Raw genomic sequence first — 22811 nt, 5'->3', positions numbered from 1 at the left:
AGAAAACGGCCATGAAAATCTATATTTCACTGTAAAATTCTAACTTTTATGACAAACATTGACTATTGTAACATACAATTTGTATTGTAACCACAAACTATTGTAAGTGGAAGTTTAGGGACAAATGCAACAGATGTGTAGAACATGACTCCTTTTAAAGTAACACTGTTCATGTTATAAGATCTTAAATAGCCTGTAAAATTGTACCCTAATGTTGTTTGTATGGAGTGTGGGAAAAATCACATCACATCCTGTTGTCCTTTGCTGCACTGTTTTTTTTAGTTAGTAATCATGGCTAATTTATTCATATATAATCTGTAACCTTTGGAATTGAACTCTGGAAGTGGAATGTTCCAGTGTTTACTAAATGTGGGATTGCAGTGTTCTCTGTGTCCTCCCTAGTGACCTCTGCATGATCTAAACTGCATTCTGTATGTTTGATACACGAGACTCAAAGAGCCAGATGTTACAGAAATGTTATTTCTGTCTACTCTCGACCTTCATGTAAGGTCAAAAAGTGGGCAGAAAATTAACAAAAATTACAGTTTGCTGAAATTGTATAATGCACAAATAAAAGACAATTATTCAGATAAAAACAAAAGTCATTAAGTGCAAATCCCAAGGAAAAAAGGCCACAAATACAACCTTATGTTCACTTTTCTATCCTCTCAGCTTTTTACAGTATTCAGTGTCAATGCTATGGATATATTTTATAAGTGAACCATAATGCCCCAAATTACACTTGGATTAAACCTAAAAGCAAAGTAACCACAGTACTGCGAATGATATGGAATGAACTTTCTGGAATTACAAGCCTCCTTTGCAGCAGATCAGTGTTAGTCTGCGTATTAGCGCTGGTCTATGTAATGAGCCTTACAATGCAACCATGTGGCCTGATTGGATGTCAATGAATAATTTATCAAACCGACAGTCAAAAGTGCAAAGTTAGTATTCCTCCCCGCCCCATTGTGAATCCCTTCATATTGCTCTTTTGACAAATCTTATGCTCTTAAGCTTGAAAGAGCCATTTTCCAACCCTGCGTTCTTCCAAAAATAAGATTTAAGGAGAAAGTAATGAGAAATCCTTTTCAGAGTTTTCTTTGTCAGAGAGATTTTGAAGGCTTTTCTTGGTATTTGGAGGAGCAGTCGGGTCTATCACCTCTTTAATACATGATGAAATGGCTTTTCTCTGCAGTCTCATTACCTTTTTTGATTGAGTTGCTTAGCGTTTCCTGATCGAGTCCTTTCCGCCCACTCTTCATGACTGAGATGTGCGTTTAGCACACCAAATGAGAGCTCATTTACTCTCAGCAGGGAGTGAAGATTATTTATTTGTCTTTTTGTACAGACCCATAGCTTCATGTTGAATAGAGGATACACCTTTGACTGAAGTGGATCGATTTTAGTTTGATTTAAGCTCAGTTAGCTTTCATGCGTTTTTAAAGTCTTTGAATGTCATGACATTTTTTAATGCACCATGATAGTTCTGTCAGGCCTGGTTCACACAGAATGGGTTTTTGCTGTTAAAGACTTGAGACACAGGTCAGTGGAATGAAAAAAAGTGCAAGGTCTAGAAATGTGTTTTTAAAAAGTTGCACTTCTTTTAACCTTAGCGCTGCAAAAGATGCGAGACGCGAGTCAACAGCTAAAGACGTCTTTGTAGCGCGTTTACATCATAGAACAATGGTACAGTAGAGCATTGGAACGGAAAAACATTTTGTGTGAATGGCCCCTTAAAGTGATTGTCACCTTAATTAAACCTTATATTGCGGGGCTGTTGAGTGCTTAAATCTAATTGGTTGATGAACGTTCTAATTGGTTGATGAACGTGTGCAGTTATTTTCAGGAAAACACACAGCTTAAGTAGTTCCAGGCAGGTATTGACCGCATTACATGTCCATATCACTTTGCCAAATGATTTCAGTTTTTTCAAAAGTCCTTAAAGACTACAACATAAAAATAAAATAAAAAAAAGACAAATAAATATAGTAAATGGGATAAAAACTACAAATCACGACACTTTTTGTTGGAAATTTTTTGGAAAAAGCACATACTCTTCCACTTCCACTCTTCGCACACACATACAGTACTGACACACACTCGCACAGAAATGTGTTGTCAGCGCTAGCAACTTAAAAGCGATGACTCACTAACGAGGTAGTAACAGCGCTGTTTTTTAAGCAAATAAACTTAGTTTCGCTGTAGGTACTAAAGAGACGCTGCTGCCGAACACTGTTGAGAGATGCACAGACTAAGTTTAGGTAATTTCACACATGCTTAAGCTTTCTCTCTCTGTAATAATTGCATTAATAACTCCACTTCGCGTTGTTGCCACATTACCACCTCGGCTGTGCATTATTTTCTAATAATTCAACGGTCCATTGTCAATTATTTTTTACTTGCATTACACTTGCAGAACATACATGGTAAATAAATCTCATTCCTCTGTTTCAGACCTCTCAGCAGCCGTGCAGAAGTTCTCCCAGTCTTTACAGGAGTTCCAGTTTGAGTGCATTGGTGATGCAGAAACGGATGATGAGGTGAACATTGGTAAGTGTGAGGTCAACTGCTGTTTTGAGGTCTGCTACTGCTGATACATGTCTTGTATTTGCATGTAGGAATGACAAATCACAAATGGAATATCTCAATAGTAGGGGTGTAACGATACACAAAATTGACGGTTCGGTTTTCCCACGGTTTTGACGTCTCGGTTCGGTTTAGAAAGCTAAAATTGCTTTTTTTCTTCTTTTTTTTTTAAACAGTGGTTTAATGAAAAAAATTTCTTTGTCTTTTAATTAATTCAATTACAATTAAACGTTTCACAAGGATTAAAAAAAAATCTGCTAAATCTGTAAACTATATAGGGAGCGGCACATTACTATAACATTAAAGGTTGTAGCCTAGACTTTTAACCTAAATTCAGATGCTATTTATTTTTTAGATATAATAATCAACACACAACACATTGTATGAAAACATGTAAACTGAACATAAGGCAGTTTTTGCATTAACTTGTTACTCTAATTTGTTATTGAAATATAATACTTTACACAGTTGTCATTTTCATGAAAGATATTTTAAACATACATTAAATAATCAAGATATCATTAACAGGTTAAGTAAAATATAATATATAGGCTAACATGGTGCATTTATTTAGTGCAAGAGTTCATTTATAGGAACCAAAGTTGTGGACACTGAATCACTTGCCTGTTGAGGTAAATATAATGCTAGTGACAAGCTATGCTGTTTTATCGACGTCTTTCCGCTGCTGAAACACTGATTGAGTGATTTTCAGTAAGTATACTGCATCTTTCAACATACCTTCAGGTGTCCATTCTGTAACTGAGGAAGAGATGATCGTGTTTACCCGCGCGCCGCGCTGCCGCTTGAAATGAGGAGCTTAGTAGGCCTACAGCGATCTGTCACGCCACAGCAAAGAGCGCCAAAACGCCATTTAATGTTTGAATTTCGTGATCAAATAGACAGAATTTCAAAGATTACACCTTGCTTATTATCGAAAGTAACAAAACAAGGAGCTTGTTATTTGGTGTTAATGGTGGTTAGGCTACAAAACTGAATTCGTTGTGTACTGTACACATAAGACATGAGGTCCATTGAGCCGGGCTGGGCGGGGCCGGGGTAGCAGGTGGCGGGGCGTGTTCGGTACGCAATGTGAGTATCGCGATTCGAATCGTGTGTTCTGTATCGTGGTTTTTCGGTTCGGTTCGAATATCGTTACATCCCTACTCAATAGAATCACCATTTTATTACTCGCCAGCCTATATATATATATATATATATATATATATATATATATATATATATATATATATATATATATATATATATATATATATATATATATATACTTAGACTATTCAAACGTAGAGCTCTTTATATTTAATTTGTATCTTTGTTTTATTGTATTTGTCTTATTGTTTGTAATTTGCCTATTTGTTATTATTTTTAACTGCTGATGCGGGTAAAAAAAACTAATCATCAATCCCTAGTTTCAGATGTTATTGTTTACCTGGATGTTCTTAATGTTAAGTTCTAGGTTGATAAAACTATATATTACCAAGTTGAGCAAAGAGCTCTTGGTATTTAAATATTGGTTTATATAATATTAATATAATATTAGGATTATTTTTTTTCGTTTACATTGATGTTAAAATTTTCAGATTTGAGACATTATTTTTTATGTAATGCTAAAATACTGCTGTTCCTTTCAGAATTTCAGAATACTTGCTTTTCCCAGAATGAATGTGAAACACATACAGTATATTAGTAATATGATCAGACCAGATCATATTTTTTAATTTGATTTTTAAATTGATTTTACACACTTAAAGCAATATTATATCGCATCTTGAATATCGCATTTAACAAGTTATCGCATATCGCATTTATATCGCAAATTAAATCAGTTTATCTTTAGCATAACAGCTAAATTAACAAACATTAGGCAATCGAGTGTTTTTTGGAACTTTGGAACTTCAGTAATCATAACCAAAATGTGACAACCATGCAAGGAAATGTATAAATACAAATGTGTTACATTTGTGTTATATTAAACTGAACTTAAAAGTAAATTGAACGTAAATCATAACCGAGAAGTCCATTAACTCGCCTAAGCTATGAACTCAACATCTGAGCGATAAAATGTTCTTCCAGACCCATTGAAGACAATCTGCTTATCCATTCTGAGATCATTTTAATGGAAAGTTCCCCTAATGCTCTGAGGAATAGTTTCCTTCCCAATTCCCAAATGTCCTGCACACTGTCCCAGATGGATTGGATTGTCATCTTAATCAAGACCTATCCCTGGAAATTTCATGAGTTCATTGGAGCATAAAGGGATTTCAATGGGTTTTTTTTTATTTCACTCCGACTCTTTTACTTTCATTTATTGAACACAAACTTTTTAAAGTCTTAAACGTGTGAGCAGTCACTGAAGGATTTAGAATTCATCGTTTTGATTAGTAAATGTATTCTTGTATGAAAACAAGCATTGGGCATGCTTGAAATCCTGTCCCAATCCAGATTTAGCTCAAGGCAGGTCTTGGTAAGATTGCCTGCCCAGCATGCATAATGTATTGTATTGATTTGCTTACATTCTAGACGAAAAGCTCTCAGCTCAGCCCTTTAAAAGATCAGAGTAACTAATTGTGTTTTGTGTCAGAGATTAAGGAGAATGCAGACTGCTCACCCCACAGTGGGCACTGAGCAGATGTGCTGAGAGTTCCTATGCCCTGATGGGTTGATCACTCATTCTGTTCTGTCTCTTTTAGCATCCATTCATCTCTTCCTATGCTTTTCTCGTTCCTGTGTCATTACTTTGTTTATTATCTTCCTGCTCTGCTCTGTGCATTGTGTTCTGGCTTGACACTCAGACCATCTGCATCTAACAGTTGGCTTCCAGTCTTTCCGTACTCTCGATCTCACAAAGCAACCTGTCATTTAGCCTACTACCTTTTCCCCTTCTTTTCCCAGGGAATCTGATGGGAGAAAAGCTAATTATATGTGTTGAGTTGGGGCAAAGCAAGCCCATAATGGAGTTAAGGCGAGACACGGCAGGCAAACACAGATTTTTTTATGCAGTGGTCAGTTTTGAGATTTTGGGCTAGTTTTCTCCTTCAATATGTGTTATTTCAAGCTGCTATAAAGAAAACATTGAAAATATACATTAAGATGTTTATTTTATTACATTTTGTTTACTTGCGGCAGTAAGTTTCTCCCGAATTTACTAAGAAGTTAGCATTCCAATGCGACATGCCGAGTTCCGTCTGTTTACTGAAGTCTGTCATGACAGGTATAGTTGTAAAGCTCTGAGTCTCCTGCACAACGCTATATAACCCACATATGGGCATTTCCTTTCTATCAGTAACCAATCGTCAATGTCCAAAGGGGAATTTAAAGCTAATGACGAAATCTCATTGGCTACTGCTGGTTTCTGCTAACGTGATTCGCTCAGACGCATCACGTGGTGTACTCTGACAATACTAATTAATTGAGTTACTGCAGTTTTAGGCCTTATATGCCTGCCATGTTATTAAATAATCAGTTTTCATGAGCTTGAAATATTATATATTATTATTACTAAGGTCCTGAACATTTATTCTGTTTTTGAGCATTTTTTTCCAATAGAAATGTATTAAATTACTATTTAAATATTAAAATGCAGTTTTCTCAAAATTAGTTTTTTCTCATTCTCCAGTACAAACTTCTCAACCTATGTAGGACCTATGTACACCAAACTTTCCAGTTATACACTTAGCAGTATTCTGAAGATATTTCCAGAGGGATTTGTTAATAAATAATCCCTGGACTGATTTATGTGACATTTTAATAAAATAAAAAAAACATGGCAAAAAATCATTTTTTTAAGGCTATGGACAGTCTATTTTGATTTCCTATGAAAGCATATATCCTGAAATCCCTCTGATTTTTTTTTTCATGTTGTGTGTAAACAAAATGAAAAAAGAATTTTGCACCTGGCTTTATCATATGTTCAGATCTATCTACCGAAAATATATGCAAAATTTTACATATTTAATGAGATAATGCCTTATTTGCATAATTACACATGCAAATTACAAAAACTTGTAATACATTTTTTTATATACTTGTGTAAGTAATCAATTGGCAAAGTTTCATGGTGATATCTATTATTTTAAAATGTTACCCTATTCACCTGTAGTGTCTCGCCTTAATTTTGGCCCTTTAATATCCACGTCTGGTCGTCAGATTGGAATGTGGTGAATATTTTCCATTTCCCCCCCTATTTGTCTGGTTAAAAAGGATGTACTGTAGGGCAAGCCAACCATATTGGGAATGTTTTGTAAGGTAGCCCCACAAAGACATTTGTATGGTTGTTTATCTAATGGACAGCTTTAATGGACAGAAGCATTGATGGGTAGGAAATAATAGGGCTACAGATTTTGATTTACACTTGTAATGTGGCAGAATGATTTTGGTTTACATTCCATGGACAAGTGAATGTTGACGAATCCTGTGACTGCATGCTAATGCAATCTCTTTGACATGAATCCAGCATTTTGTTCACAGTCCATTCAGTGACACTCTGATGAATGCTGTGCACAAAAATAGCAGGCCAGGCACTTTACAAAATTGCAAGATCCGATCTAATGGTTCTATGCAACTTCCAGGTGTGTAGCTGTGGATGCTTGCTTAACACTGACACAACACCAGGATTCATTCGCCCCAAAGGAAAGTATATTTACACTGTGTGAATCGTTCAGACCCTCTTCAGGGTAGAGTTGCACCAGCCATTCCTAAGTTCTTTCTTAAATTAGAATGTAAAGTCCACACTAGAGGCTTAGTAACTACTAGCTAGATTGTATCTAACTCTGTTCTTTATTCGGTTGAACCATTTGTTCTTAAGGTAGAACTAACGTAGTAGGTCGTCACATAAGTCACATAAAATGACGTTTACCCTCAATGCAGCCTTCAAATACGTGAGCAGAAGTTGGTGAAATTCCTTGAATTTCAGTTTATCCTTTTTTGCCTCGGTAACAGAAAACATAACGGTAAAAATAATTTTCATTATTGAATGATGTGTTATTATATCTAATTATCACACAGCTCTGTGGAATGCTTGATTCTGATTGGTACATCGCGCCATCCCGCGGCATGTTATGTAAGGGATAATGTACATCCATCCAGTTGTTATCTCAAAATAAAGGAGAGACAGAGAGGAGAGAAAAGAAAAAAAAATCTTGGTCCACTTCCCAAAACGCACTACCATTCGGTCCTCCACCAGCTGGGCGAACTCCTCTGTGATGCCTGGCGGTGTTGCTGGATAGCCCTCGGTAGAGGGCCTCTTACTCCTCCGACGCATTATAACCCATTATAATCAGTAATGCTGTCTACACTAGATGTGGCGCGACACAACATGACAATTTCCCGACATTAAACTCATGCCCCGTTTTATTTAAAGCACTCACACTACTTCTGACTGGATTTGCAATGGTCGCTTTGTCGCTGTGTAGACAGCCTGAAACTATTGTTGCGCGACGCGACAGCTGTCACGTCCGGTGTAGATATAGTGTAGCATGAAACATTTCATTTAACCAAGTTTTGAAGCAAGATTCACACTTTCAGAGTATTATTTTTTTTAAGGATCATACCCACTAATAGAGCAGTATTATAGCAGCCATCCGCTATGGAATCGATCATTGAAGAGCCCATATCAGTTGCCCACTAGAAAGTTCTCATCTATCACTCTTCATGGAAAGTTTTCAAAGTGTCTGGTATTTCTGTTGTGATCCCATAGTGTCCCATCCCTAAAAGGGTAAGATTACTCTTACTGAAGAAAAATGTAATTGTCTTGTGGAATCAATCTGGTCATCGATGAAAGTGAGCTTTCAGAGTGACTTGACCGGACCCCTCGTGTGCTGTGGGACCAGAATCTTGATGTAGCTGAGCTGCAATCTACTTTGAAGCTCCAACCAGTCTGCGTCGCATCAGCAGTCTGCCTGGGAGTACAGACAGGGTCACCTGACCTCCTATCGATTTCATTCCATGACTTCCTGCTGTGACATTCACAATCCACACCAGTTATCCTGGAATCAATCTCACTGAAAGATTGATGTAGCTATAGAAATATTAATTGTCCAAAAAGTACAAGACTGCTTCACTTCAACCGCGATGAGCCGATGACTGTTGCCGACCATACTTTCTTTCTTTTTGACTTTCCACTTTTTTTTATCTTTGAGTCTCTCTCTTTCCCATTGTCTCACATAACAGAGCTGTTAATTTGTAGACCAAGCCTGAAGGAAATTGTGTGAAATTGATCTAAACATTTAATAGTGCAATCATCAAGTAGAAATTCATATTTTTCCCTTACACCTTGAATCATTATTTTCAACAATGTTTTGAAATATATTTTTCAAGATAAGTTTTTTTTTTATTTTTTTTTATTTTTTACAAATTAATAAAAATCAAATATTAAGCTTTTGGGGAGTCACATATCACAATGATATTTTACAAACTAACCATGTCATAAAATATGCTGTATGTGTGTGTGTGTGTGTGTGTGTGTGTGTGTGTGTGTGTGTGTGTGTGTGTGTGTGTGTGTATGTGAGTGTGTGTATATATATATATATATGTCAGTCATATTAGATTGACATTAAACATTTTGATGACTCATCTTGTACTACACAGATTTTTGTCCAATCAAATGCTCTCTGGATTGTTAATGGCCTGCCCCGACTCACCTGACTTGCAAGTAGCCTAGCTTAATAATAAAATAAAATAAATAAATATATATATTAGTGCTGTGCGTTAAACGCGTTATTAACGGCGTTAACGCAAACACATTTTAACGGCGTCAATTTTTTTATCGCGAGATTAACGCTCTTTTTGGTCTAGCAAACTTTGTATTTTTTTCACATGCTGTTGCAACAACTAGTAACGTTAGAAAAACTACAACATCACACCGGATAGCTAGACCGGAAACAAAACAACAGGCACGCCGCACGTACTTGTTTGGGCTTGCGCGCCGGCCAGAGTAGTAGGCTAACGTTCTCTATGCTAACGTTACGTTTTGAGTGGATGGCGCGAGCGCCGAGACGCCGATCTAGAGACGTGCACTCTCAATGCAATAGAGTGGGGCGCGGGACTAGATTTGATGGCCGAGTGCGAGGGCGGGCTCGAGTGGTAATGCACTCACTCTGTGTGCGGATACGGGAGAATAAAACGATTCGCGGGACTCCCGCAAACTAGAAATATCTATGAATAAAACATAAAAACTAATACATTTTTATTCATATGTTGCAGAAAAGCAACAAGAACAACTAAAACAAAATAGAAACGATTTACAGGCCAGAGTTTCTTTTTATGACATGTTTGCAGCGTTGAGGGATGTAGCCAATCACAGACATATGTGTTGATTTCTTGAACGCAATGGCCAATCAGAAGCATTTAAAATAGACTCCCCTCACCACTCAAAACAGACTTTTTGTTCAGTGCTGAATTCTGTATGCTGGCAAATCCTCAAATTATAACAAACAAACTGTATATTTTATGAAAGATGCATTGTGCAGTCAGGTTCATTGATAATAACAGATGTGTGAGATTGCGATGAACTGATGTCAGCTTTTTAGGAATTATTAAGGGAGCGCACTTTGCGCGCATTGAGTCATGCCAAACCATGCACTCAGTAGCCTGCTTGCTTTTATGTTATAACAGTGGTTTGTGTGTTAATGCTTTAATAACAAATAATTTATAAAGAGCATTTATGCTGATGTGTATGGTGGCGACACGTAGGCGAAAGTATTTGGAGGTAGCCTACAAAAAAAGAGTCTATTTGCGGGCGGGAGCGGGACAAAAATGTTGCGGGCGGGAGAAAGTAACATAGAAAGTAGTTGAGAACGTCAGTTATAACGATCCACGTATTAAAAAAATGGACAGGTTTAAATCGGGCTCGGGCTCATAATTACAGTTTATGTGTCGGCCTGGCTCGGACACAATGCGCACGGGCTCGGGTCGGGCTTGATTTTTTGGGCCCGATGTAAGCTCTACAATGGATGACTTCAGACAGAAGCACATGGATACCACAGCTAAGAACAAACTTACTGCTGATCCACTTTTCCATGTTGATAAGAGCATTAAAATTAGAAAAAATAATGAGACAAATAGAAATCAAGGGACATTTAGAATAGATAAAAATGTGCGATTAATCGCGAGTTAACTATGGCATTAATGCGATTAATCGCGATTAAAAATTTTAATCGTTTGACAGCACTAATATATATATATATATATATATATATATATATATATATATATATATATATATAGTTTTGATATGTCCTGCCTAAACATCCTGTTCCATAAGAAATATTGCAATCCAGACCAATTTCAAGGGATTTTTTTTTTTTTTTTTTTTTTGGAAGCAGTGTCATGTGCGACTGGTCTTAATTTATGGATAATGCATTTGGTGTTTCTAAATGAGAGGGCGATTCCATGCCTGCCTCTCTCATCAGTCCTTCTCAAATGTATGTATGTCAGATCTCTTTTGTCCTGAGCCAAAAGCCCATTTCACAGAATGACTCATCACTTATGTCATTCTCCCCATTAACCTGTGAATGATACATATGCTCTAACCCCTTTTAGCCACTATATTCTGCCTTAAGTACCTCATATAGTTCAAGAGAGACATTTATCCAGAGCCCTCTACCCTTATCTTCCACATCAAATCTTTCTCACTCTCTCCCACTCATTTCCTGTTCTCTTCTTCTTATCTTTTCACATTCAGATTCTTACTCTCTCTAATTCTGATAAATAAATGCACAGTCACTTTAGTTTTTTTGCTAAAATGTCTAACATGCACATTTGGTTATATTTGTTGCTAATTATACAACATTTATTTGGCAAATTTGATGTTTATATATTTTTTTACGAATCATTATATATTTTATTTATGAATCATTAAATCATCCATACATCATCAAACCATCAGTTCATATATGTATATAAATATGCACTGATCTACGATTATATCCTGTCAATCAAAAGGGGAGGGGCGGGGGTGTTCAGAGTGCAACTCATACTGTGGTAAGTTTAGGGCTAGTTGAGTTGAGTTTAGCGCAACAATAACACATTCCCCCAGTTTCATGAACCTAGGGCTAAATAACACTTGGGTACCGAGTTGACTGTTCTCTGGGATGCGTTTTCATGATAATTGAATGTACCCAGTTTTAATGTTAGTTTTAGTTTAACCACATATTAGCTGATAACGCTAGTGTATGGGGCATCGAATAAGTAAAAATTTAAATCGCTAGTTAATACTTAAAAAATAAAAATTGCTAGTTAATACTTTTTAATAGTTAATGAAAAGTAAATACTGTCTTTATAAAAGTATCTTCTTATTAAACTGTCTTTACACTTACAAAGTTCTCAATGCTTCGGTTTGCAGGTAGAGACCCTAATTATGCTTCCGTGTTAGTGTGGGGCTATTTTGAGCCTTGTTGATGTTAGTAACTAGCGATTTTTATTTGTACTTATTCAATGCCCCATACACTAGCGTTATAAGCTAATCTGTGGTTAAACTAAAACTAACGTTAAAACTGGGTAAATTCGATTATCATGAAAACGCATCCCAGAGAACGGTCGACTCGGTTCCCATGTGTTATTTAAAATGTGTTACCCAAAGAATCACTCAACTACAACATTGAACTGATTAGCTTAGATTTTATTTTCATTGTCATGCTTTTTCTATTTTGATTAAGTCTTACTTTACGTAGCATTTGTGCGGATACTGCTTTCATTCATTGGTTTCATTTAGTTTTATGTTCATATAAATGCATTGTCCTGTTTATTTCTTTTGGATTTCCTAAACCATATATAAAGTGGCTTTATTGTTTGTGGCTATTCACTGGGAAACATTAAGATATATGTTTTTTCAGCATTAATTTCTTAGTTGGTGGGCCCCTCCTATTATTCAGACATATTATATACACACACACACATATATATAGCTGCATGCCACTAAAGTCGAAATTGGTTATAACATTATCTTTACTTAATATCCTAATGCTTTTTGGCATAAGTAAAAATCGATAATTTTGACCCATACAATGGATTGTTGGCTATTGCCACAAATTTACCGGTGCTACTTGTGACTGGTTTTGTGATCCAGGATCACATATTAGTGATGCGCGGATCCCGATTATATCCGTGGACACTGCGGATAATCCGAAGATTAAGCAAAAAAAAAAAAAAAAACCTTCCAAAATTTGCGGGTGGGTTGTGGGTGAATGAGAGATAAATCATTAATTGGTTGATTTTAATAAAGACACGGTACTCTCATTTAATGGTAAAACGAAATGAATGTGCGTCACTCTTTAACTTTCGTTTTCAACAACAAAGTATATGTATCTTTACGGAAAACCAATCAAAGAAACCTCCTAGTGGTCAGTATATAAAACACAAGAGGAACCTACATGATACATTGCTTAATAACTAACTAAAAAATATACAAGTCAAGTCACATTTATTTATATAGTGCTTTTTACAATATATATTGTTTCAAAGCAGCTTTACAGAGATAACAGGAAAATATGCCAAAAAGTTTGTTTTAAGTTCAGTGATGTTTCATTTTTGTTTGAAAACATTTATTAATTTAGTTCATTTTATATATATATATATATATATATATATATATATATATATATATATATATATATATATATTTATCCGCTCTGGAGTAAACCGTGATGTCATCGTCCAGCTCAGTTCAGTTCTTGTATAATAGTGTCAATGCAGGCAGATCAATATTATTGTTGAATATTAAATTAAATGTTACGTTTAATGTCCCTAACTAAGCAAGCCAAACCAATGACAAACCAATGACCGAACAGTGTATGATTATGATTCAGGCAGCATTACAGGTCAGAAGTTAGATTGGATTGGAACAATCAGAATATTATCCAGTTCCATCTGGTTGAAGATCGGAAGAAACACAAGCTTAAGAGAAATTATTCTAATAAGAGTGTTTTCCAACATATTGATGGAATCAATTTTCCATTTTTTTATTTTTTATTTGGTGAAATTCAGGCAAATTCACATCAACGAAAGCAACAGAATTGGTTTAATTTTATGCATCATCAGCTGATTTCAGATCAAAGACCGCAATGGGAGAGAGCGGCATCAGCACTGGTAATATAATTTAGTCTTGCTATTTTTAATGAAGGCAACTGTGTGTTGAGCTTCAGGACGTGATGCTGAACATTTCAGTTTAATTTGTGGCAATTTGTACATGAGCTTCTTGAAAAGATAATGCGCTACTCGATACATGAAGTGACCAGCATGAACGGAGCTTGCACATGCATCATTGTGATGTGTGTGAAATATTTTATGGGACTTTATTTACTTGATATATATATATATATATATATATATATATATATATTTTTTTTTTTTTACTGTATATTGAACTTCAACAAAAGCTAGACATACAGTAGCTAGAAAAATAATATTGCCCAGCCCTAATATTGTGTGCATGGCTGGAAATTATGGGTGTTTTTGAGTGTCTTTTGGGAGATGGTAGTCTTTCGTTCAGCTGTGGCTGCTAAAAGCCAGGAAGCGTGAATGGAAACAAATAGAGTGGATAGGCTATCTGGGCCGATGGTTTGATAATTGTGTTTATAGAGTTGGCAGGCTGAAGTTGACCAAGTGTCCAAGCATAAACGGAGGTAAAATCCATCCAGGGGAGACGGCAGCTGTCTCTTATCCACATCTTGTTTAAATGAAACGATGGAGCCATGAGTGGCACGCAAACGCTGTTCTGAGAATTCACAAACTGCCGTTGTGCCACAGCAAGAGACAGAGGGTAGTGCCAACTCTGGATGAGGTGGCGGGTATTATTTTGCAGGATGCGTATGTCTTAGTGAAGCACTACATGCAATGGTCTTGGAATTCAAGCTCAAAAACAGTTCACTAAAAAATACATTTATCATATATTCACAAGGGGTAAATGTTTTGACTGTTTAGCACAGTACAGGAACAGAAAGCACCATAAAAGTAGGGCTACAGCTAAGCATTTAAGATTTAATTATAAGATAAGATAAAAAAAATATTATTTACAAAATTGTTATTGTATTAATGTATTGAATGTATATATTGAATGGATCTATCTTGGCTATGTGCAATTATGTGCAAAAAAAGGGGGTTAAAATTTGAACTGGTCATTTTTTTATTGTGCTTCATCTGTTTGATGCGCATGTGTATCACATTCACTGAAGTCAGAACATTGCTGTCAATATGAGCTTTTATTCAAAATGGAAATACTCACTTGACCTTGTAACATTTACAAGGATATAACCACAAAATGTAAGCTATTCACTAGTAGTAGTCGTTTTTCTCTTTAGCTGATGTGTTGGAAGCAGGACTTTTATTTTCAAGCTCTGAGAATGCCAGCACCTGAGCACACAGGTCTCCCGTTCTCCATCTTCATTCGTTTACGGTTTCTGTTTAACAGCTCTGTCTAATATGTTATTAGATAGAACTTTTAAACAAAGAAAGTAAGTTGTATACGAAAAATTATTATAGTGTTTACTACTAGTAATAATATAATTAGTAATAGGCAAACACTATAATACTTTCTCATTTACTGTAGGCATTCAGCCAATGTGCATTTATATAATTTAAACTAATCTAAGAATATCTAATAAACATTTAATTCCACAAACCTTGCAGACTTAATCAAATTCAGCTGAGATATGTTATGCAGTCTACAAATGCACACTTAAGAACATGTACATGAACAAATATGATTCCCAGCACACACAAACTTAACAGATTACTGAGTGCACTGTTGGTAGCAGTGTTTACTTCCTCTTTATTCATATTTTTTGTGACAATTTCATTATTCGTGTAAAAATACTGTAATAGAATTTCAGAATCAAGAAGTTAATTTTACAGATTTATTTTTTAATTTATGAAATATTATGTAAAATAAATATGAGTCATACATTTATTGGCTTTATATCGGCCACCCTGCTCTCTAAGATATCGGCATCGGTCATAAAAAAAATCTAAATCGGCCGGCCACTATTATGGACTGAAATCGCGTCAAGCACGTTGAGCGGCACATGCATCCGTCAAAGCACATGACAGGGCAAGCTTCAGTCAACTATAAGCTTTTGTTTGAAGATGTTTAGTGTGCACTTTTCCCGCAGCAGGGAAGATGTGTTTTGTCCATAGAAAATGTGTTGTTCCCTGCTGGAAAGTGACTGGCAGATGTTTTCTGTGCATAGTGAGTAGGCTCGATTAATCAATAAATGGATTATAAATACTAGATTTTTTAAGGGCTGCCCTCGACCAAAACTTTTCTAGTCTAACTAGTAGTTGTTAATTTAAGCGATTAGTCGACCAATCGCACGTGTATATTAATAAGCCATATAAATCATTAATAGTCGACCGATATATCGCCACGGCCGATTATTTGGCTTTTTTAAAATATCGGCATCTGCCGATAAGTTTTTCTGACTGGCCGATGTGTTGGAAGCGGGACTTTTATTTTGACTTTGCATTTGTGGCTTGCATAAACGTGTTACGTGACGGTCCGTGCGAAGTGAGTAACGTTAAATGCGAACAGAAGATCAGCTTCACAGGAGATGCAATCGAAAAACTTTAAATCCTTCATTTTAAAATATGCTGTGGCTGTGCTATATCCAGTTGGCCACTGTGTCATATTCATGTCGTTTTCACTGTGTGCTGTATGTAAAATTAGCGTTACCTTGTCAAAAGCCGAAGTAAAAGAAATATGATTATCAGTGCGCATGAAATTACCAGATTACTGAGTGCCCTGTTACAGTTATTACTCCCTTTTTATTCACATATTCATATATTTTTAAACAATTACTTTATTTGTGAAAAATACTGTAATAGGATTGCAGATTCAAGAAGTTCCCATCTAAAGAATAGGGCCTAAGCATGTTTATTTTAAATATTTTAAAATATTTATTAAATGTATCTTATTTATTAAATATTGATTTATATAAATATAAATTGTGTGTGTGTGTGTGTATATATATATATATATATATATGTATGTTTGATATATAAATATAAATATCGGCTTTGTATCGGCCACCCTGCTCTCTAAGATATCGGCATCGGCCATCAAAAAACCCATATATCGGTCGACCACTATAAATCATAATAATGAGCCTTTAATTGCCTATTTATAACACATAGCCTAATCAGCGCTCAAACGCGAGCATTAAGCTTGCTGCAGCGCACCGGCAAAAGTAATGATTATGAATGTGTCGTGAAAAAACAGCAAGGAGAGTGTCTGAACATTTTAATAATTTATTAATAATGTTTTCTGTGTTTTCGGCAGCAGAGATTAAGTTTACGATGCTGACTCGTCATCTCCAGTAGTGGACGCCTATATGCACGTTTCATACGGATTACATAATCTTATCAGAGAATATTTGTTTCTCACTTTAATTGGTTGATAAATCACTTGACTTTTCAAGCTGTGAGGGAAGTATAAACTGAGTTTTGGTGTCTTTTTTGATGTGCTCAAGTTCAAAGAAACTGAGTTTGCCATTTTACAAAGGTACATTTCGTTTCTATTGCGATTTTACACATATAAATGTACAGTTTTCTGTTTGAAAAAAAAATTACAAAGTACTATTTTAAATTGTTTCCGCTGTTGTCAGTAAAAAATGCAAGTGATTGCGCCGGTGCCTCCATGTCGTGCAGTAAAACGTGCAATACTTCAGCTTCCACACTGTCTTATAATTTTAATAATTTATTGATAAACTACTGTTTTCTGTGTTTTCGGCTGCAGTGATTAAGTTGGCGAAGCTGACTCAGCAGTAGTGCAAGCACCTATATGCACGTTTCATAACACAATCTGAGAATATTTGTTTTCCATTTGAATCGGTTAATTTAAAAAAAAATAGACATGTCAAGCTTTCCATATTTTTGGTATTTTTTGACGCTCTCAAGTTCACAGAGACCGAGACAGCAGAAAGCGCATCATGTTTGATTTCTTTATTTTACAAGAGCACAACGTTAAGTTGTTATTGTGACTTAATACAAATAAAATTTGTCAGTTTTGAATGATGTATTAGGCTACTCTTGATATAAGACCAAAAAGAGAGTATTTTAAGTGAAATGCAAGTGTTCGCGCCGGCGCCTCCATGTCATGCAGTTAACGTGTTATATGCTACTCCAGCTTCCACACTCCACATAAAAACTTGGATATCAGCAACCACATTTATCTAGGTTAGAGCGAGCAGCCATGTAAAGTTGCTACTACTTACATGGGCGAATGTTTGGATTTCTTGCCCGACATAATGTAACTACCACAAGGACCCGCCGTTAACAATCTGTCCCTCACAACTGCGTGACTTGACCACCAGTTTTCTTTTCTGCAACTAATAACATTTTTGTCTAACTTGTTTTGACTAAGCCTCTTCTAGTCGACTAACAATTAGTCTACCATTAGGTGGCAGGCCTAATTTTTTTCATTATCGATTATTATTGATTAGTAAGATTAGCACATAAACATAATGCACTCTATTCTAGAATGTTTATTTTTGTGTGAAATATTCCTTTAACTTGCAGACTTCCTTTAACTTAAGGGCATTATATATGGTTATTACACGACTTCCCGGCAAGGTCCTGATCACCCGGTCAGGGTTTATTCTGCGATAACAACCGGTTAGTTGTTTATACCTTACTTGCGTCACTCATATCTTTTTTTCATGCTAACCAAAATGCAAACATCCAATGGTTGAACTTTTTCATTTCACTTGAGTGTATGGCAAATTTTATGTATGTACAAATTAGGATCAAGGTTAGTTGTTCACACACCTGCTTAGTTATCTGTCATTTATCAGATTTTTTTTTAATTCCAAGTATCATAGTACACTAATTGTAGGCCCAGTATCTCTGGTGTAACCTCTGGGTTAAGTGCTTGCTTTGCTCAAGGACTTAGTGGGGATTGTGGGAATTAAAGTAATTTCCAGGTCACATGTCACTTCTACCTAGGATTGAACTACCTTCAATGAAGCGGCTCCCCTTGGGTCAAGGTTTTGCTTGTTACACGCTGATGGTAGATGCCGGACATCAAATTCTCTATTGGCAGCCGTTCATTGATTAGCCTTATATTCTGATTGAATAAATCTTTCTAAAAGCAACATTCAAATTGTTAATATTTCAGTATATTATAGTAAATATTTTACCAGTGCCTACTCTTTTTTTTTTTTTTGGAGACACTTAAACCGTTAAATTGTCATTGTCCTGCAGCTCCAGATTGATTTGTCACATGGCATTCATAGCTGATGTCAGATGACATGAAATGTAAAATTTTAATTTTAATTTCGCTTTAAGCTTTAGTACCTGAAACCTATCAGTGGCGTCTAAAAGCCTATAAGTGCTCTGTTAGTTGTGGATAAATTAATGAACACTTCTCTTTCATACCTTTTAGGTGACCAGAAGTGGAGGAAGGTTTTTTTTTAACTGTTCCATATTGATTTAAATTCATTGTAAAATCACCATTTTTCATTCTGCATTTATATTGAATGCTAATTCATTTATATAAGTAGCTGTGACAATAAATCAATGCTAACAGCATTTACTTAACTCCATTTCTATTGACTCACATGAATCAAGTTATTATATAAGTCTGAACTTTAACCAGCGAATACAAATGGATTAATAACTCTGTTTTTCTCCTCCAGCTCAGTCCTTCAAAGAGTTTTCCCAGCTGCTAAACACCATGGAAGAGGAGAGAAGGCGGCTGGTAAGTAATGAGCATGCATACTATAAATACCTTTATGGTTGAAACCTACTCTTTTGCGGGACCCAACGCAACTTAGTGCAGTGCGGGACAAGATGTGATGGGCAAGTGCGGGTGCTGGCGTTAAGACAGCCGTGTGTGTGCAGGTTGTGGTAGCATAAAATCATTTGCTTAACCTTCCCCTGCCTGCTTTTGCTTCTGATTGCTTTTAGAGGGAAAAGCTGCACATAACAACAGGTCTTGGATCAGTTTTCTCTGTAATAATAGCATAACAGGCGAAACAGATTTGGCAAGCGATCCAGTGCATATTTTTGTTTGTGCTCTGGAGAATGTCAAATGTTTCTATTCACAATAGGTTGAGAAAGTTGATACTAACAAAACCTGATTAGGTTTGTTTGGTTTTGTCAAATTGAAAACAATCCAATAACCCAGAGTTTGTTCATAGTGAGCTTCATGGTGCATGCCCCTGGTTTCTGTGGGTGTGTGTGTTTCAGAACTCAGAGCATACACGCCAGTGAGATCCAGAAGAGACGGTATGGTTAAGGTGTTTGACGTGTGTGGTCACTCGTCACATCTCGCAAGTGACATCCGGTGGATATCACATACCATTCCAGTAATATGATGTACATTTCTGGGAATTTGAACCCTTATACTGTAGTTTGACACCAAAGGTTCAAGGTCAAGCCCTAGGGCCTTATTGACTTTCTAAATGTTGAAACACTTCCAGCAATATGCAGCCTAATTTATTTATAAAGACTTATAACATAACCAAAAAGACGTGAGAATAATCCAAAAGACTTAATAGCTCACTAAAATGAGACCTTAATGATGTGTGTGGTTATCACACAGTTACCAGCTGCTCTTTTAAACCTTTAAATTTTTAACTACATGGGATGAATAATACATCAGGGATGCACTCAGTCTGTAACTACATTGGGTTACAGACAAATACTAAATCAAGCCATCCGCATAAGAAATCATATCTTTTTGACTATGAACAGTGTTCTAATTGGCCACTTATGAGGTTAGATATCAGTTAGGATGTTTCCTTGGAAGACTGTTGTCAGTGTCAACATAGGCAGTTGACAACATGAAGGCTAACTGTGTTTATGCATTTGTGTTTGTAAGTGATCCCAATAGGGAGCATTAATGTTTGGTTCCTTTAAAATGTTTGAAGTTACAGAAGATAAAGGAAATGTGATAAAATGACTAATGGTTTGTTTTCGCGACCCATGCTGTTGTTTTTCCAGCAGAAGAACTGCTCCTTAACGTCTTTGTCTCGAGTGAAGCTCTAAAGGTTCATTCGTATACTGCGACCCCTGCTCTCTCACTATGATCTCCATATACGGAGAAAAGCAAAGACGGTTTCATTTCAGACAGTGATTAATGGGCTGAATAGAATACAAAGGATAATAAAATATAAATTTCCTCTTAAATGCCTAACTTATGGATTTATGGCTGGAATAAACTCATTTGTGTGGTCTCACACAGTCAGACACTTTAGTTTTATTGAGAACAAAACGTTTGATTGTAGCTGCATCAGTGGATTTGATTTCATTTTCCTCTCCTTCATCTTAAACATCTAATCTCTTTTTTTAGCAGTCGTCATGCATAGTTTGCTGCAACGACACTCTTTGCAAGGAAGAAACTCGAAAGATTTAGACTGAGAAGAAGCCCACAGGACAGGAAAAATCTCAAATGAGATATCTTTATTATCTTTCACCTAGACAGCAATGAGGTTGAATGGAGATCAAATGGAGGTTTAAATGTACAGTTACACAAAAGCATGTGAAATTATTTTGGTCCGGGCAAAAACAAATATGGGCAACTGGATACAGTATGTCATGCTTTAGGGGTCATCTTTTTAATAAAAAATTAATTATCATAAATAATAATATATTAAGTTTTGAAGTTTGTATTTTGTATTGAGCCAAGAGATTTAGGGCCAGATTTACTAAAAGCTGGCACCAGCGCAAACTCTCTTTTGGTGTTAAAAAACTACTGTCAGGATTTACTGAAAAATTAGCGCTGAAAAGGCGTAGACACAGTTATTTTTGTGACTGACCTTATTGCATATGCATTTGTAGGAGTTTCCCTTTTAGATGCAAAATTGATGGGAGGAGAGTATTTAAATTGATCATGAAAGGTGATTTACTAAGGTGTGCGCTAGTCAATTTACTGGTGTTTGTGCCATTATTTACCGCCCAAAAAGATCATGTCACAAACCAGAAGCTAATTTGCACTGCTCTTGGTAGATTGCGTTGGTCATTATGTAAATGATCCTGCTGCGTATGTGTTTTTTAATTTGCCGCGTCGTCAGTAGATCACGTGCAGAACTGCGCTCTCACGCTTATTTGCCCTGTTTACTAAATCTGTCCCTTAGATCTTCTGTTCGTCAAATGTATTTTTAACTTGTTTCATTTTGTGCCAAATGGTGTTAAAAATAGACTATTTTCATTATTTTTTTTGTTCTTGGCTCATTATAGAGTATTATTTTAGCAAAATACTTACTTTGAATCATTTGTGGGTTAAGTATCCTGTGTATACTATTTGTGAGTTGATGCCTTGAGGATTGCAAATCAGTCATTTATGAGGTTACATTTCAGTTAGGATTCCGGTGTTGAAGACAGCTGTACGTAGGCGGTAGACAGACAGGCTAGGTTTTGAAATGAAGCCATTATCTTTGTTTACGTTGTGTGGCTCGCTGCTTCTGTCCATTCTCTGTTTCAGCAATTGACTTTCCACACCGCTTAATCAGACATCCACTAATCCAGGGCCAGCTTTGGTTAATGAGAAACCACATGGAATGTAGCTGCAAGTCACTGAAACTTTCCACTTTATTTAGTTTATTCACATTCTTTTTTCATGTTGTCTTCAGCTAAGTGTTTCATCACTTCGGCCTGTAAGATTGCCTTTTTTAATAGGATGTAATGGCTGGTGTGGACTTTTTCAGAAGTGTTCTTTGTGTGATTAAACCACAACCTGTAAGAAAAAGAGATTTGAAGGTCTCTCACTGCTCTATCTAGCAACACCTCGTGTCATAAATTTTTGAACAAAGGAATATAAGAAAGGGAGGAAGTAGATTTTCCAAATATTTTCCGTGGTGGAGTTGCTAGTGTATTCTTGATCTCCTGAGCCCAATCAGTCATGGAACGGAACGCTCCGCTGTCAGACTGAATCCGAGGCAGCCGTATATGCAAACGTCAGGTCTCTTCAGTGGGATTGAAGCCTGGCCCTTGTGATGCTGTTATACTGTCAATAATGCTGACCTATTGACATGTGCCAATGAGTGCAGAATTGTGATTATCTGTCCACGTCTTCATTAGTATTTCTGTCTTGTGTCAATCCGAATGCTTAGTGACATTTCAGATTTTAAGCCTTCTGTCTGCAACTCACAAAGTCTAAACCTCTGACATGCACAAAGACAGCTTTCTAAACAGATAATCTTTATTATTTACATTGAATTTGGGACCAGAAAATCTCTAGAAACCACCTAGCAACACCTTAACAACAACACAGAACA

The 22811-nt window shown here is 36.2% G+C and overlaps 1 protein-coding gene across 10 annotated transcripts in view; it reads left to right on the top strand.

The window, feature by feature from the left end:
- arhgap42b (Rho GTPase activating protein 42b) overlaps positions 1–22811 on the top strand; it is a 134005-nt gene that overhangs the window by 26916 nt on the left and 84278 nt on the right. For all 10 annotated transcript variants that reach the window (XM_077248338.1, XM_077248334.1, XM_077248336.1 and 7 more), the window contains 2 exons: positions 2455–2550; positions 19230–19291. In XM_077248338.1, coding sequence (XP_077104453.1) covers positions 2455–2550; positions 19230–19291 — 158 coding nt within the window. The remainder of the gene's footprint in view (positions 1–2454; positions 2551–19229; positions 19292–22811) is intronic.

Source organism: Siphateles boraxobius, unplaced genomic scaffold (assembly GCF_051911475.1).
Source record: "Siphateles boraxobius isolate OS27281-9 unplaced genomic scaffold, OSU_SipBor_1 30, whole genome shotgun sequence".
NCBI lineage: Eukaryota > Metazoa > Chordata > Actinopteri > Cypriniformes > Leuciscidae > Siphateles > Siphateles boraxobius.
Note: the sequence above shows the minus strand (reverse complement) of the source record. Positions and strands in the feature narration are given on the sequence as shown.